Below are 17275 nucleotides of genomic sequence, written 5' to 3'. Positions count from 1 at the left end.
CGATATTCCAACTACTTCAGAGGATATGGAGGAACGTATAGTGCTTGCTTGTAATTCTCGTCAGCAGGCAACACTGGAAACAGTAAATAATTCTTTCATTTAACGAGTGCACCAGTGAATCGGTGTCCAGGGTCACCACTTAGAGCACCTTTGAATGTTCTACTCCTGGGCAATGGAACAGGAGAGTCAAAGTCAATTTTGTGTTATGTTTTTACTTGGTTTTCATTTGTTTTCTGACAACTCCAGCGACTGGACGAGTTTGTGATCCCGGGCTCAAAGTCAATGTTGTGTTGTGTAATTAATAACGTTGTGTTTCAGTGAATGGTACACTGTGATACATTTTTGAATAGGTCTTTAGGAGAGGAAATGAATTACCGAATAAAAAATACAGGGTGCCATTTAAGAAAGTCATACCGCTGTTCATATGTTTGCAAAAAACAAAGCCACAACATAGGCAATCATGCTGATTGATGTCCCCCTGACGGTTAAAGAAAATTTGCTTGAAACATTTTGTTATTTGTATCTGGACAAACACTTATTTAGGGCGGTCAAGATGAATGGGACACCCTGTATACTATTGCAAATCTTTTCCTTTTTTGGTGCTTCAAAATTTTTTATGTCTTTTTATGTTTATTTTTCATTGATTTACATGATAACTCGTTCTGTGTCAAGAAATTTTAGCGCATTTAATTCCTTGTTACCTGAAGGCAACAAAATAAAGAATTAAATAATAAACACAAAAATGCTTTAATGCGTTACCATTGAGGAGTCTGCTGTCTCGGCGCCATAGCTGACATCTGCTGTTGAGGGCATGCCAGATGCAAGTGAAGGGGCACCACGTATAGGTGAGAGCACACCTGTTGCCGCTGAGGACATGCCAGTTTCAGCTGAGTGCGTGTCATGTGCAGCTGAGGGCACACCAGGTTCATCTGAGGATGTGCTAAGTGTAATTAAGAGCTCTGCTATTGCAGCTGAAAGTGCCGTAGGTGCATCTGAAGCTGCGCCAGGTGCATCTGAAGCTGCGCCAGGTGCATCTGCGGGTACGGGGGGTGCACCACTTTCAATTGATGGCATGTCAAGTGCAGCTGATGGCCCATAAGTTGCAAATGAGGGCACATCAGATGCAGCTGATGGCATATCATGTGCAGCTGAAGGCGCTGAAAGTGCCGTAGGTGCATCTGAAGCTGCGCCAGGTGCATCTGCGTGTACGGGGGGTGCACCACTTTCAATTGATGGCATGTCAAGTGCAGCTGATGGCCCATAAGTTGCAAATGAGGGCACATCAGATGCAGCTGATGGCATATCATGTGCAGCTGAAGGGGCACCAGCTTGATCTGCCCAATTTTGTTCTGCAGCTTGTTCCGCACCCTGCAGCAATCAGAAATAACACTACACTAATTTCCTCTTGAAGAATTGGCAGGTAATATTAAAAATATTTTATGCTGATTTCTCAGCTGCCCTACGATGCATAGTGTTATGGCAAGACAGATAGTACAACATATTTTCTTGATTTGAAAGTTCCCTATAAATCTGATGTCGCAATCAAATTACCATTACCGAGAGAGGTGAAGTAGTCATAATACATTGAACTGGTTGTACATGGTAGTTACCCCAGTTTGCACTTGTTGTAGTCATGACGGTAGGGAAGTGATGTGGATTTGTGTGATTTAGCCACTCAGCAATTTTGGGCACATAACAGTTACACTGCGTAATTCATGGGAAAATATCTAAGTTTCTGATAAGCTATAAGTCTGAAGTACAATGTTATACTTCGTTAGTCGCTTATCTACCTTATGAGCTACAATTTGGGAACAGCATACAATAAAACAATTCAGTATTATGAGGCGGTTAAGATTATGTATTAGGCATGGAAGATGTCGCCACCGTGTTTGATGAAAAAGCCACTATTACGCTAACCGGTACGTCCCGCTAATATGAATCGACTCATAATAAGGTCCACAACCAATGCCGTGCAGGATCTCAACGGCTACAAAAGACTTTCGTCAGAGACGACAGACGTATTTCCGCTAGTCCATGCAGGGTCGTACTGCTATGTCACGTACCTTGAGGCAGTAATTGGGTTTGTTTGCAGCATTACACGTATTCACGCATAGAGGGCGATGACACTGGAGCATCACGGGCTGGCCAGCCGGAGTGGCCAAGTGGTTCTAGGCGCTACAGTCTGGAACCGCGCGACCGCTACGGTCGCAGGTTCGAATCCTGCCTCGGGCATGGGTGTGTGTGATGTCTTTAGGTTAGTTAGGTTTAAGTAGTTCTAAGTTCTAGGGGACTGATGACCTCGGAAGTTAAGTCCCATAGTGCTCAGAGTCATTTGAACCAACCATCACAGGCTGTCAGTATAGTTACCATTTTTTGCAGATTCCTTTGATGCGTGGCAGAGTGAGGTGCGCAATCAGTGATATGCCCTACGACAACTCTTGCACAAAGGAGTGGCACGACATTGTTTTATCTGACAAATACCGGTTCTGAATGCACCATTGGGATGGACATGCATCTGTGTGGAAGCTCCGAGAAGAATGAATGATCCCAGGTTGCATTTGTCATTGTCACACAGGACCAGCATGTGGTGTATGGTATCTGGTGCCACTGGGTACACAACACAATCACCCTTGGTTCTCAAAGTTGATAATTTAGACAGCAGATGTTACATTTGTGATGTGTTAAGGCCGATCCCTCTTCCCTATCTTCAAGATACCCGTGACATCATCTTTCAATGAGATTCCCGTTCTTCCGGACCTACCACAATACAGAGGGTGATGTATTGTTGTCCATGCCAGCATGTTCTCTTGATTTCTATTCCACTGGAAACATTTGTTTGTGTTTTGCCGAGAGATTGAAATGCCTCCATTCATCAGCCACAATGATTGATTCACTCTGGAATACAAGGGAAGTAGCATGGAATGACGTACCCCTAACTGTCATCCAAGCTCAGTTCAGCTCACTGCCCGGCCAGATTATAGCCGTTGTTGTCACAGGTGACTGTGTACTAAATTTTTCATCTTGCATACCCCCAAATCACCTACAAGTTAAATCATGTAGTCTTCGTACTATATGGTAAATACTAAATAAAAATAATTTCTTCTCAGTTTATCCATATTTGGATGGAGCTGATTGTACAGCTGTACAGTCAATTAATGAAAAGCCACTCTAGTTGCTATTAAAGTTCTTGATAGCAACTGTATTGGCTTTTCATTAAGAAAAAAATAATTTTGTTATTTACTGCTCTTCCTGATGTTGCAATTATAATGGCCAGCAGTGTAGATGCAAAATAACAAATAACATATGTGGTTATAACCCAGTTGCTTCCTGAGAATCATTATCTTGAAACTCTTGTTGGACGTTTTGCCAAACGGGTTTTTCTATGTAGAGGCGTTGCCTCTTTCTTAATGTGAATTTTGACTGACAGTCTTTAATGAGTTTTTTTAATTGTTCATATCGCGCTATCAGTTTTAATAATGTTTGTTGTTTAAATCCTCATTATAATACTGGTGCTAGTGCAAACATTAGTGTTTAAAGAACTGTGACTGAAGTGAACAACTTTGCTATGACGAGAGATACATATAACTGATGTAAAGGGGGAACTCTTATCCCACCTGATTTGGTATCTCTCTCTTATCACACTGCACCGTCGCCTTCAGTTCTGTGGCTTTGGTTGTTTCTTTTCGTGGCTGTAAGGCCAAAGTCCTGCCAACTTCACCACTAGGTTCTTCTGTAGTAGTAGCAGTTTCGGCTTCTACACCCTGAAGACAGACATTACTAAAGCATTCTTCGAATGTTCGGAATTAATGTGTGGAGGTTTATGGAGAAAATGCCCTTTATATCTTTAAAAGTAATTGAAATGATTTGGAAGGTCAGGATTATGACAATAATGCTAAATTTTTTTTAAAAAATTGGAGATTTAGTTGTCTTTGTGCATAGTTTTTGGAGCTGCAAGGAGAGGTTCACACAGGTTTCTTACGTAATTATATATTTATAACAAGCTCGGGACATATAAACACTCAATCAATAAATGACCCTTCTGAAGTTGACAGCTGAGTGTGGGGCGTAATTGTTGCCACATCCACAGCATCCCTCAAAGGAATGGTGCCGAAGACGCTCAGGTCATGCTGCATTATGTTGGAAGTGTGACATGTTTTCATTGAAGAATACAGTTACCCATTGTTTAAGAAATTATGGAATCCAGAACAGTCTTTGATTGCAAGTTTTTCATTAAGCAAATTGTAAAATTGCAATCAAAGGTTGTTTTCGATTCAATAAGGTATACATTGGGCGAGGTTCAGCAATTTGGATGGGCATTGATCTGGAGTTAATGGTGAGTGGAATTACCAATTACTGTAAAAGATCAGCAGATATTCCACCAACAGCTGATAACAAAAACAATACAGAACGTGCTGTCTAAATCTGCAACAAACTTCAAAGTGTTCTATCTCAAAATGAACAGTATTATAACCAAAATTTTGATAGTAGCAAAACAAATATAATAAAACACCTACCAAAGACGTTGAAAGGCTACTTATAACTTTTGGTATTTAGGCAGTTTACTTACAGAACCTAATAGAACCTACAAGGCAATAGCACCCAGAAAAATAACTGCAATTACTTTCAGTGAAAGATGACAGCCATTAGTGAACATGTCGTTAGTATAGCAACGAGAGGAACAAACCTTGTGCTACCTGGAGTGTCGTCATCCATGACTGTGAAAACTGGAGACTGTTGAGAGACAGGAATCGTTTAGTAGGGATGAAAATGTGTCTTTGGAGAAGACTAATGAAGATCAGCTGGACAGAAGGAAAATCCAATGAAGTTGTTTGGAAAGAAATCAGTGAGTAGCGAACCTCATTCAAAGAAGGAAAATGAAACATTCTGTGTATTTTAGAGATACAATAAGTTTTTAACGAATGTATTGGAAGGAAAATTTTGGGGAAGAAAAGGAAGGGTAGGCCAATAAAGAAAATAAAAGATTTATTAGACGTAACAAAGTAAGACTGCTACTGCCACACACTCCAAAATTTGCCATAATTAAACTGTGTATTGATAGATAGATAAAGGTGCAGAATTAGCTAAATTTCGGACACTCTCCTTCAATTAGAAATAGTCATGATCCCACAAGAATACTTATTTCTACAATATCAAATTGCTAACATTGATGTGATGTGGTTAGGTTAGGTTAGGTTAGTGTTTAACGTCCCGTCGACAACGAGGTCATTAGAGACGGAGCGCAAGCTCGGGTTAGGGAAGGATTGGGAAGGAAATCGGCCGTGCCCTTTCAAAGGAACCATCCCAGCATTTGCCTGAAACGATTTAGGGAAATCACGGAAAACCTAAATCAGGATGGCTGGAGACGGGATTGAACCGTCGTCCTCCCGAATGCGATTCCAGTGTGCTACCTCTGCGCCACCTCGCTCGGTGATGTGATGTGGGACTAACATTTCTAATGAGTTCAATTTACATGAACTAACTGGTTGTGTTTATGCTGACACTAAAAGGTTGAAGGTTGGGCTATACAAACTACTTATTGTGCGTAAGAAAACACTGAATGCCGAGGTATTTGAATACATATTATAGTGGTGTAACTAAGAATAGTGGAGGAGGAGGTTCAGAGACAATGATTGTATCAACATGACAAAGTACCGTGTCGTAAAACAGCATCTGTGAGGCAAAGTTTGTGGATAATAACATTCCTGAGAGAACAGTTCTGCCCAGAGTCATGACCTAACCCCAACAGAACACCTTTTGGATGATTACTCAGAACGTCGACTTTGCTACAGACCTCAGCGTCAAACGTCCCTACCCACTCTGACTTCGGCTCTTGAGGAAGGACGGCCTGCAGTTCCTCCACAGAGATTCAGACACCTCTGTGGAATTGTCTCCACCAAAGACCAGACTGATTCCAAATTTCTGGTAAAACACAATACATAGACTCCGAGAGCCTGAACTTGACATAACTTGCAACAAAATATGGCAATATCACACAAGTTACACACTTCAAGCATCTAGGCGAAATTATTGGAAACACTAGCAACAAAGAAGTAGTTAACAAAACACGTGCAGAAAAATTGTGTAAAGCCTACACAACTGCCTGGAATATGTGCAAAAGAAATCTCTGTTTCTTAAAGCCAAACTTTGTCACTATCACACAGTTGTTCTTACAGAAGCACTCTAAGCTATGGAGACACCATCATCAACTACCAACGTCATATACATCGAGAAAATTAAGACACATTCTGAGAAAAATATTTGGACCCAAAATTCAAGTTGATATATCTATGTGCAAAGGCTCATAAGAACTGTATTCACTGAATGAGCGGTTCACCTCACTTGCACGGGAAAGATGTATGAAATTCTGTGGTCATAGAGCACAAATGACCAACTGTCGCTTCACCAAAAAAATCTTCCACATCATCAATGGAACCCAAGAATCCAAAATACGTTGGCTTATAGACACCAGAAGCTACCGTATATAAATCAGTGTATTGACCCACTGGCGAATATATACAGGCAGATATTCAGTACAGTAAACTTCATACCAAATAACCCAACAAGAGGGAATTTTAAAGTTAAAAACGCATGGACGCTAGAAAAAAGACAAGCCCAAAGTGAAAGGATGGGGAAGTTTTTGTGAGGTAAGAAGATAAAGAAAGCGAGAATGATGATTTAAAAATTTGGGAGATTATAGAGGATGAAATTTTGAATGTTTTGACATAAGCGACCTATATGTGGAAATGTGAAATAGTTTCATCAGCAATATACACTTTCTGTGCAGTCATTAAGCTAAATGAAACACCAGGATACTGTTCTTTGTAGAACTTTTGTTCACATAACAGTAGAGTATAAACAAACACTGTAATTCGAATCAGTGGCTTCACTACTTTAGAGTAAATGTTCAGTGTGACACCACCAACTTCGTTGCCTAATGGGCAATAAAGAACCATGTTTCGACTGATTCTTTTAAAAATCATCGTTACCCTCAGCTGGACAGTAAGTGGGCCTCGCAGATGGGCGTGTGAACAATATATGCAGTTGTCAGCATTTGAGAGAGGACATGTAGTTGGGATCAAAGAAGCCAGTTGGAGTAATCAGGAAATCGCTCGACATTTGAATAGAATTGATACCACTATTCAACAATATTGGCAGGGACGGGTAAATAATTGGTGAACACATCATCAAGAATGATGTGGTCGACCTAGAGAGGTGACAGAACGTGAGGACAGAGCAATTGCCAGAGAGACACCCAGAGCCCCAGATTCATAATTATCACTGATACGATGTCCAACTGGAACACCAGTGACGACAAGGACCATTAATAGGCGGCTCACAGAAAGGGGGATGAGCTCACAGTGCCCCTTGTGAAGACTGCCATTGACCTCTTTATACCAACTAGCCCATTTACAATTGTGTCGGGCACATTTGGCCTAGAATATCATTGATTGGAGTGGAATTGTCTCCATTGATGAGTCCTGCTTTGAATTGAGCTCCGTTGATGAGCAAAGACATGTCTGAAGACTCATCGGACAACAGTGGGATACCAACCTGACTGTCACCCTCTGTACAGGCTGACAGCCAAGAGCGATGGTCTGTGGTGCCATTTCATTTCATAGCAGGACATCTTTGGCTATCATTTACCACACCCTTACAGCACAGCAGTATGATGCCAGTCCATGTGGGAGATAGTCAGGTATGTGTATGATGGTAGTCCCCTGACCTGTTGAACAAGTGGAGATGTCTGTGCCTCAATTTCTCATCTGCACCAGGAGTAATGGTGAATCTGTTACAGATAGCAAGCCATTATTTTTTTGTGGAGGAAATGTAATGCACTGTTGATGCAGTCTCTAACTATGAATACCCAGAAATATTTGTTTATCTTATATGGAGCACAAACTCTAGGCAACAACTTTCACAGCAACAACCTCCACTCAAAGGGACAGTTGCATAGGTGGTGTGGTGCCCGTGGGTGGAGCCCCTAGTTGGAGTAAGTGGCACCATGGCACCCTAACTGCAAGAGAGTCAAGCCGAACCATACTGGAGACAGTATGGTATCAAAGCGATCGACTCACTTTAATGCAGGTGTATATAACCCAATATGTTTCCCTCATTGCGTATGAATGGAGATGAAAACTGACCTGTTGAACAAGTAGAGATCTGTGCCTCAATTTCTCATCTGTACCAGGAGTAATGGTGAATCTGTTACAAATAGCAAGCCATTATTTTTTGTGGAGGAAATCTAAGACAAGTATGGAGAAGTCACCTCAGTAAACAAATTATGGAAAAAAATGGCTCTGAGCACTATGGGACTTAACATCTGAGATCATCAGTCCCCTAGAACTTAGAACTACTTAAACCTAACCAACCTAAGGATATCACATACATCCACGCCCGAGGCAGGATTCGAACCTGTGACTGTAGCAGGCGTGTGGTTCCGGTCGTAGGCGCCTAAAACCGCTCGGCCACTGCGGCTGGCCAAATTATGGAACAGATCGTACTAATTATAACAACCTCCACTGGACAGTCAAGGGCATTGTTATACTTTGACGAACTTGGCGACATCCGTGCAACAGTTACCCCTCGCAGGACCCTAAATATGGTCAAAGATATAATCCTCCACAGGGAGCTTATACTATAAACAGTTGAGTTATTGTGTAGTAATTTGGATGAAGTGGTGTCGAATTTTATCCTTTGTGTCCCATGACAGCCTAGTGATAACAAAGTTAGCACTGGAGCGTTTATTTTGGGTTTTGAGGTGACGTAATACTGGATAAAGTGAAGTATATGTTCTGATGGTATAATTTAAAACCATCCAACATGAGGGAGACTGCGGACAACAACTACTTGAGGATACCCCTTTACTGCACCAGTTGTAGGGAGGATCACTCCCTCTCATCACCAACTTGCCACATGGAACATGGAAAGAAGGGAATGTAAGATTCAAGATTTCAAGATCTTTGATCGTTTAACATACTACAAAGCCAAAAACAAGTACAGTCGCTGTATCCCTGTCCAGATGAGAGCAAGATACTCCCGAAACGTAACTGACCCATCATCTACCATGAGGAATATTTGCTGTCCCACATTAGTTCATTCCTCTTACATCTACATCTGCTCTGGGAAACTTGGCCGTGTCTACTCTTATAACAAATACCTCTACCCAGCTACATCTCCCTAGCAGAGGGTTGCCCCCTCCAGGTCCCACTACCCAAATCAACACAACCTCATTCTCCAGTAACAGCCACCAGCAACAAGACGCCCCACACCATTGTAGTAGGGGCACTCCCCTTACAGTCATCCATATCCTGTTGGGAGTGCCCCTCCTTCCCTGATACATGGCGAGCTTTGCAGCCAGCTGAGTCACTCCCAGAAATCGTAGCTGATAATGTCCAGGTGGCGAATCAGGTTTTAAATTTTATCTGTCACTATGGGTGTGTGCTTTTATCTGAAAGGTTCATTGTTACGGTTGAATGGATGCTGGACGGGAGGATGGTCACCTACCTACGGATTTTTAGCCCCAGGAGACCTACAGCTCCCCCCCCCCCCCCCCCCCACCCATATAGAGGGCTGTTTCAACCCATAACATCCCAACTCATTTTTAATATTATCCCATGACAAACGACAGTGGGCCTGGAATCATTCTTAGCTGACGCCTACCCTATCCTATTCTCATTTACCCCATGAATCTTTTAATATGTATTCTTAACACTTCTTATCGCTACCCTATGCCAGCTTTCTTTTACCCATCTTTCTTTGTGTCTTAAAACTGAAAGGCTTTCGCCCACGTCTCTGACAGATCCAGTATGGAGGCATCATTAACCATAATACATAGTAGTCTGGTACCTCACAACCCTATCATCCACCCATCCATCCATCCATCCATCCATCCATCGGCGTCATAGCACGACAGAGAAACGCAAGCAAAGAGAGTGAAGTTTTCCTTTCCTTCTTCGGTAAGTCTTGAGCTCATCAGCATCATGCTAAATGAAAGTTTGTCTTGTTAGTACAAGGTGACAGTAGCATGAACCATCCTGGCTGCTCCGAATTAGGGATATTTCAAAGAACAACCTCTGTATTAGGGAAGCTGTGCTACATTAAGTGTGCCCTTCCGTAAATCTAGTCCTAAAGCTTTCACAGATACAGGATGCGATTGGTTCACTAGTGCAATGGATATTAAAGTCGTCTTGCATATGTGACATGAAGATTTCATACCATGGCTTGCCCATGCTGTTGAAACCTCGAACAGCCAAGATTTCAAAGATTTTGGTCAATAGACGACTTGTTCAAGAATCCCACTCAAAAACCAGTATAGATCAACTTTGCACCTGGACAGAAGCTGTATGGAATGCTATCCTTCAGAGACATTCCAAAACTATACACGATATACAAGGTGTTTCACAGCTCCTATTACAAGCCTCTAAGGTCTGTACAAGGGACTTAGTAGATAAAATTTTGACAAGGAAACCATGTCTAGCAATGTACCGTTTGGATTCGAAATAATTTTGAAAATCGAATCACATTAAAATCTTCCACTTCGTTGTATACGCACGATCTACGAAGTCGGCACCGTCGTTAGTCCTTGTTGTAATTATGATATGCATTTAATTTTCGTCCGTTTGCAAGAGCAGCTGTGAGAAACTGATATGTTCGCATCAAGGAGGGTGGAATGTGGTGCTCCACGGACTCTCGGACCATTGGCCATGCCATGTGCTCCTGTTGAGCATACAGGCCAGGGCCTATCCTCTCCATTATCTATCTTGAGGCGGGATGTTTGAAAGTGATCTGATCTCAAAACTTACTTTATATCCAAACGGTACACTATAGGTTCCTTACCAAAACTTTATGTACTAAGTACCTCTGTACCCTCCTGGAAGCTTGTAATAGGTATTAGTAAACACCCTGTCGAGGGGCTCTCTCCGTAGCACGTAAAAACGTTAAGATTTGAACTTGTACTGCCTTTTTATTGCTGTACACTTTACTGTATGTCTCTGTATCACTTCAGGTAATGTTTGGACTAAATTTCAATCAGGTGCTGTAGAGTAGACGTAGACAGCAATACCCAACCGATGTTGGCAAGACGTCACTGTCAACAGTGATATTTTACTATGAAAGTTGTTGCTCGTGGTCATTATGCACACTATAACTACTGAAATATTTAGGTCTTTGCTCAAACATCTGTATAAAGTAGTAGCATGTAAAACATCGCTGGTATAACAAAAAAAAGTGTTTGAGAAGTTGATGTACTTGGATCATCTTCTACATTGCAGTAATGAGAAGAACTATATTGGTGTCCAAAACTTAAGGACGAAAGTAACTTTTGCTTAAGGCGTCACTACCAAGTACTACGGATCGGCGAAACTCCGACCATGCATAGAAAGAACTACAACAGTATAGCATAGTACAGTACAGTGTAGTATAGTATAGTACAGAAGGTTGCTGAAAGGAGTACGTAATGAGACCAACAGAAATGACACTTTTACTCTAAGGCAATAATTACACTGAAGTTACCATGATTTACAATGGTCCCTGGACATTACAAAAGGCAGAAGATGGTTTTCAGTAAGGCGTGTGATTACTACGGACAGCAGTGCACGTTCTGCGTCGTGCTCCCAGTCCGGCCTCAAAGTTTGCAAGAAGTTCTTGTGGTGGAGAATTCCATTCCTCCACCAGCGCAGTTGACAACGGTGCAAGTGGACGTGATGCAGTACGGCTCCCTACCGCATCCCACAGGTGCTTAACGGGATTTAAGTCGGGGCGACAGGCAGACCCTATTCAAATTCGCCAAATTTCCTCTCGTTTCACGGGCTCTTCCACCTGCGCTGTTCGTAGCGGTCGCGCATTGTCATCCATAAAATGAAGTCAGTGCCTAATGTACCCCTGAAGAGAGGAGTATGGGGAAGGAGTGTACTGTCACAATAACGCGAGTATACCATGTTCAAAGATTTGGAGGTCAGTACGCCCCTGCAACATTGTCTCCCGACACCATAACACCTGGACGATCAAAACGATCATGTTCGACTTGCATTAGCTGTTTCCACTCTCGCCATTTGTGGGTGCGTCCAGCATTGTCGAGGAATGGAAGAACTCCGTACCAACCCTCTGGCCAGCATAGGAGCGCGTTGCAGAGGATGCATTGTCGTCTATGGTGATCTCACATCCCATTAAGAACCATGTCCAGTCTTTAGTAATGCCCAGGAGACCATCATGAATTGTGGTGACTTCAGTGTAAGCATTGTCTCTGAATAAAAATGCCATTCCTGTAAATCCCATTCCGTACTTCTTTCGGCTATTTTCTGTACTATAGTGTCGCAGTCGTTCCTAAGTAATCATCCGAGAAAACATCTGTAATGCACAAAATACAGATCTCTACTCATATCTTAATTAATACCCACATCTCACCTCCATTGCTGTAGCATAAGCGCGAGAACTACCAGTATTTCCACTTACAAGAATTAAACATCTCATTTCTAAAAAGATACATCGAGGACTATGTGCAGGCAAACGGTTACTTTTGCCTAATATTTCTCCTGATTTAATAACCAAGCTTAGTAATGTTCATACCTTTATCGCTGCTATCGATTTTTCCGGTGTTGAATACTTAAAGTGGGTCGAATGTAAGAAAGTGGCAAATTTTGCCCAGTAATTCATGAAAACACACTGATGAAAAAAATCGCAACATCAAAAAATAATTAATGTAGAGTAACGAAATTTCGGGAATACATTTGTCTACGTAACTCATGCAAGTGATTAAAACTGCAGGATCACGGGTTAATGTAAGTGCGAGATAACTTATTGCAAATGTGAAATGCTGGTCCGACAATAACCGGTGTAACCGCTAGAATGTTGAATGCAAGCATATAAATGTGCGTGCGTTGTGTTGTACAGGCGCCGGATGTCAGTTTGGAATGCAGTTCCATGCCTGTCGCACTTGGTCGGTCAGTACAGGGACGGTTAATGCTGCTGGTGGATGATGCTGGAGTTGTCCAACGATGTCTCACATGTGATCGATTTGGGACAGATCTGATGATCGGGCAGGCCAAGGCAACATGTCGACACTCCGTAGAGCATGTTGGGTCATAATAGCGGTATGTGGGCGAGCGTTATCTTGTTGGAAAACGCACCCTGGAATACAAAATTGTTAAGGCTTTCGTGGCCACTTGTTGACAAACTGCCTATTGGCTTCGGTCTCGGGTTCTTCGGCCGACGTTCATATAATGATTTTTCTGCCGTTTCGCCAGCACGAGTGGCTGGCATTGTCAAAGCTTCACCATCCATTGCCGGTGGTGAACTGGAGCCGAGCTCGCGGGCGCAGACTATATGTACCTGGCGCGACAACTTCCGAGGGTTTCTCTGCGGTCATTTCCGGTGCGGTTCTCCTCTTGCTACCTGCGACGGTCGTTCGCTGCAGTACGGGAAGCCAGGATCCGTTTACCTTAAGGCTTTCCTCTTTCTTGTTCAAACTGTTCGCGTGTTTTTGTATTTCTACAGCTTCTCTGAACAAGCGCGTGTGATAGTGCTTCTCTACAGCCAGAACTTCCGTGTCGGCGAATTTTATTACGTGGTCGGTCTCATTCAGTGCGTGCTCTGCCACGGCCGATTACTCCACCTGCCCCAACCCGCAATGTCGCTTATGCTCTTTGATCCTGGTGTTCATTGATCGTCCAGTCATTCCGACATAAACTTTTCCGCATGTGCATGGTATACGGTATATTCCGGACATTGCAAGTGGGTCTCTTTTCTCCTTCGCCGATCTAAGACACTCTTTGATCTTCCTTGTCGGTTTGAAAATCGTCTTTACGCCATGTTTAGCAATATACGGCCGATTCTGTCCGTCATTCTGGGAATGTATGGCAGAAAGGCCGCACCCGACATTTCTTTTTCTGGTTCCTTACTTCGCTGAGTGTTTGGCTCTGTTACACTTCTAATATAATTTGTGGAGTACCCATTGCTCCTCAGGACAGTTTCCAGGTGTTGCATTTCTCGTTTGAGGTGTTGCGGCTCACATATTCGTCCTGCTCAAAAAAAGAAATGTCGGGTACGGCCTTTCTGCCATACATTCCCAGAATGACGGACAGAATCGGCCGTATATTGCGCAAACATGGCGTAAAGACGATTTTCAAACCGACAAGGAAGCTCAAAGAGTGTCTTAGATCGGCGAAGGAGAAAAGAGACCCACTTGCAATGTCCGGAATATACCGTATACCATGCACATGCGGAAAAGTTTATGTCGGAGTGACTGGACGATCAATGAACACCAGGATCAAAGAGCATAAGCGACATTGCAGGTTGGGGCAGGTGGAGAAATCGGCCGTGGCAGAGCATGCACTGAATGAGACCGACCGCGTAATAAAATTCGCCGACACGGAAGTTCTGGCTGTAGAGATGCACTATCACACGCGCCTGTTCAGAGAAGCTGTAGAAATACAAAAACACGCGAACAGTTTGACCAAGAAAGAGGAAAGCCTTAAGGTAAACGGATCCTGGCTTCCCGTACTGCAGCGAACGACCGTCGCAGGTAGCAAGAGGAGAACCGCACCGGAAATGACCGCGGAGAAGCCCTCGGACGTTGGCGCGCCAGGTACGTATAGTCTGCGCCCGCGAGCTCGGTTTCCACTAACATCATCTACCCAGGGGAAAACCGACCCCTAGCCAATACCATATATAACCCTGAATCCGCACCATCAAGGAACACCTCGTGAGACAGAGCGTTTTCAAGGACGCTGGTTCTTCAAATACACCATGGGTATAGACCCAGCCATTTCATGTCGGCTCCAGTTCACCACCGGCAATGGAGGGTGATGCTTTGACAATGCCAGCCACTCGTGCTGGCGAAACGTCAGAAAAATCATTATATGAACGTCGGCCGAAGAACGCGAGACAGAAGCCAATAGGCAGTTTGGCACCCTGGAATGCTGTTCATGAATGGCAGAATAACAGGTCGAATCACCAGATTGTCGTACAGATTTGCTGTCAGGTGTCATGGGATAACCACGAAAGTGCTCCTGCTGTCATACCAAATAGCACCTCAGACCAAAACTCCAGGTTTAAGTCCAGTGTGTCTAGCACGCAGACAGATTGGCTGCAGGCCCTCACCTGGCCTCCGTCTAACCAACACACGGCCATCACTGGCGCAGGATCAGAACGAGCTTTCATCAGAAAACACAACAGACCTCCACACTACCCTCCTATATGACCTCTCGTTTGACACCACCGAACTCGTAAATGACGGCGGTTTGGAATCAGTGGAATGCACGATACAGGGCTTCCGGATTGGAGTTGTCCTTTAAGGGTAACAGCTCGTTGTTTCACTGTGGTGCCAACTGCTGCCCAGATTGCTGCTGCGAATACAGTACGATGCGCCAGAGCCACACACACCAAAGATAGTGGTCTTCCCTCTCGGTAGTGCCACGTGGACGTCCGGAGCACGGTCATCTTGCGAGCGTACATTATCGTGACGACCGCTGCAGCATTCATGTACAGTGGCTACATTCCTGCCAAGTCTTTCTACAATATAGCAGAAGGAACATCCAGCTTCTCCCTGCCCTATTACACGACCTCGTTAAAACTCAGTGAGGAGCTGACAATGGCATCTTTATCGCCTGAAAGGCATTCTTGACTAACATCAACTCACCACGTCCAGTCTCAAACGTAACTAACGCTCACGACCGTTACAGAGAGTATTTAAAGCAAACCTGACTTTCACCCTCATAGTGATGCTACTGGCGCCACTCTTATGCGACTGGTGTGTAAGTTCATTAGACATAATCTTTCAGATGTAGAAACACGCCTACTAATCTTCATTTAAGTCTTACAACTTATTAGTGTTGCGATTTTTTTTTTGTCTTTTTAGTTGCCTAGACGCATCTTCTACGGTCTCTCCTTTCCCAGTGATTTGTCAGCATCAGTGTAATCGAACATCAGTTGGTCTTCGAGCCTATTTACACGCAATATTGCTCATCAGTACCATAGATATGATGACGTTTTCGAAACCACGGAACGAATCATACGTAAGTGATCTTACAATCTCATTCGGGAGATAACAGTACAATAGTTCATTGTAGTAAGACAAATGATGCAACCTCTCTCAGTATTGGCGATACAAGAAGTCTTCATTTGAGCTAAGATGTATTATACGTGCAATACAGCTTACTATTTATACGTAAGTTAATACTCCCTTCTGACCTTCAGTGCTGCTGCAGGTGCGTCAGCGCCTGAAAATGTCACTGGCGTCTGCAAATAGCGTTCACCAGCAGAAGCAGAACGTTTCGACTGTTTTCTCACTGAGGCCTTTTCCAGTACCGTGGCACTTGTTTCTGGTGGTCCGACATTTTTCGGTGTTGTTTTCCCTCCAGACAGAGCCGTCTTGCGCTAAAATAAAACAATTACATTAGTTAAAATACATTACCCGAAGTGTGGTGTTAGAAACCTTTGACTGTCGAAGTGAGCATTTCCATACCTTTTTCGTTGCCTTCTTCATAGGTGGACTGTCAATTGTTTGTTGTGGTTCGACAGCTTTCTTTCCTGCCTTGCCACCATTCTTTCCCTTCTTAGCCTAAAAGAAAACCACTACACTGTTAAAGTAAGTCTCTCAAAATGTGATATTAGAAACATTTGTTTTGGGAGGTGAGCCTTTTAATACCTTCTTTTTGGAGCTTTTCCCAGGTACAGAGGTAGAGGTTTTCTGCGTCTCAAGAACTTGTTCCACTTTCCCTGAGGCTTCTGACTGCTCTTTACCCTAAAATAAATCGAAAATATTCATTAAAATAAGCTATTCACGAAATACAGGGATTGCAGCATTTGAATTGGGATGTGTCTAATTCTGAAGAAGCGCAGAAATTGGAATTAATATTGTGGAATGTCTGTGATGTTACAAAGACCCAACAATCTGCCCCACCTTTCCCTAAAAGATAATGTCTGCTTCGATTAAAGTAAACATTTGACTTAGATGGTGAGCGTTTCAGTACCTCTTCCGGTAATGTGTGGCCAGGTGCAGCGCCAGCTGTTTTTGGCTGCACAGCTTCTTGCCCCTCCATTTTAGAGCCTTTTGACTTTACTTTATCCTGAAAGAAAACCAAAAAATTCATTAAAATAAGTTGTTCACAGTATAATGGTTGCAACGTTTGAATCTGGAGGTGTCTTAATTCTGAGGGAGCGCGAATTTGGAAATAATTGTTATGGGATTTGAGTGATTTCACAGTGACCCACCAGAGTGCCTGATCTTTCCCTAAAAGAAAGCTACTACATTGTTAACATAAATTGCTCAAAGTATGGC

The 17275-nt window shown here is 43.1% G+C and overlaps 2 protein-coding genes across 2 annotated transcripts in view; one reads left to right on the top strand and one right to left on the bottom strand.

Annotated features, from left to right (window-relative positions):
* The window catches only part of LOC126471489 (polyhomeotic-proximal chromatin protein), a 304690-nt gene that overhangs the window by 69665 nt on the left and 217750 nt on the right, over positions 1–17275 (top strand). The window lies entirely within an intron of this gene.
* The window catches only part of LOC126471376 (nucleolar and coiled-body phosphoprotein 1-like), a 157397-nt gene that overhangs the window by 53645 nt on the left and 86477 nt on the right, over positions 1–17275 (bottom strand). Inside the window, exons 7-13 of the mRNA XM_050099498.1 lie at positions 16968–17063; positions 16643–16738; positions 16460–16555; positions 16186–16371; positions 3615–3761; positions 1026–1368; positions 760–908 (exon numbers count right to left, since the gene is read on the bottom strand). Of these exons, the coding sequence (XP_049955455.1) occupies positions 760–908; positions 1026–1368; positions 3615–3761; positions 16186–16371; positions 16460–16555; positions 16643–16738; positions 16968–17063 (1113 nt within the window). The remainder of the gene's footprint in view (positions 1–759; positions 909–1025; positions 1369–3614; positions 3762–16185; positions 16372–16459; positions 16556–16642; positions 16739–16967; positions 17064–17275) is intronic.

Source organism: Schistocerca serialis, chromosome 3 (assembly GCF_023864345.2).
Source record: "Schistocerca serialis cubense isolate TAMUIC-IGC-003099 chromosome 3, iqSchSeri2.2, whole genome shotgun sequence".
NCBI classification, from domain to species: domain Eukaryota; kingdom Metazoa; phylum Arthropoda; class Insecta; order Orthoptera; family Acrididae; genus Schistocerca; species Schistocerca serialis.
This window is presented reverse-complemented; position numbering and strand designations above follow the sequence as displayed.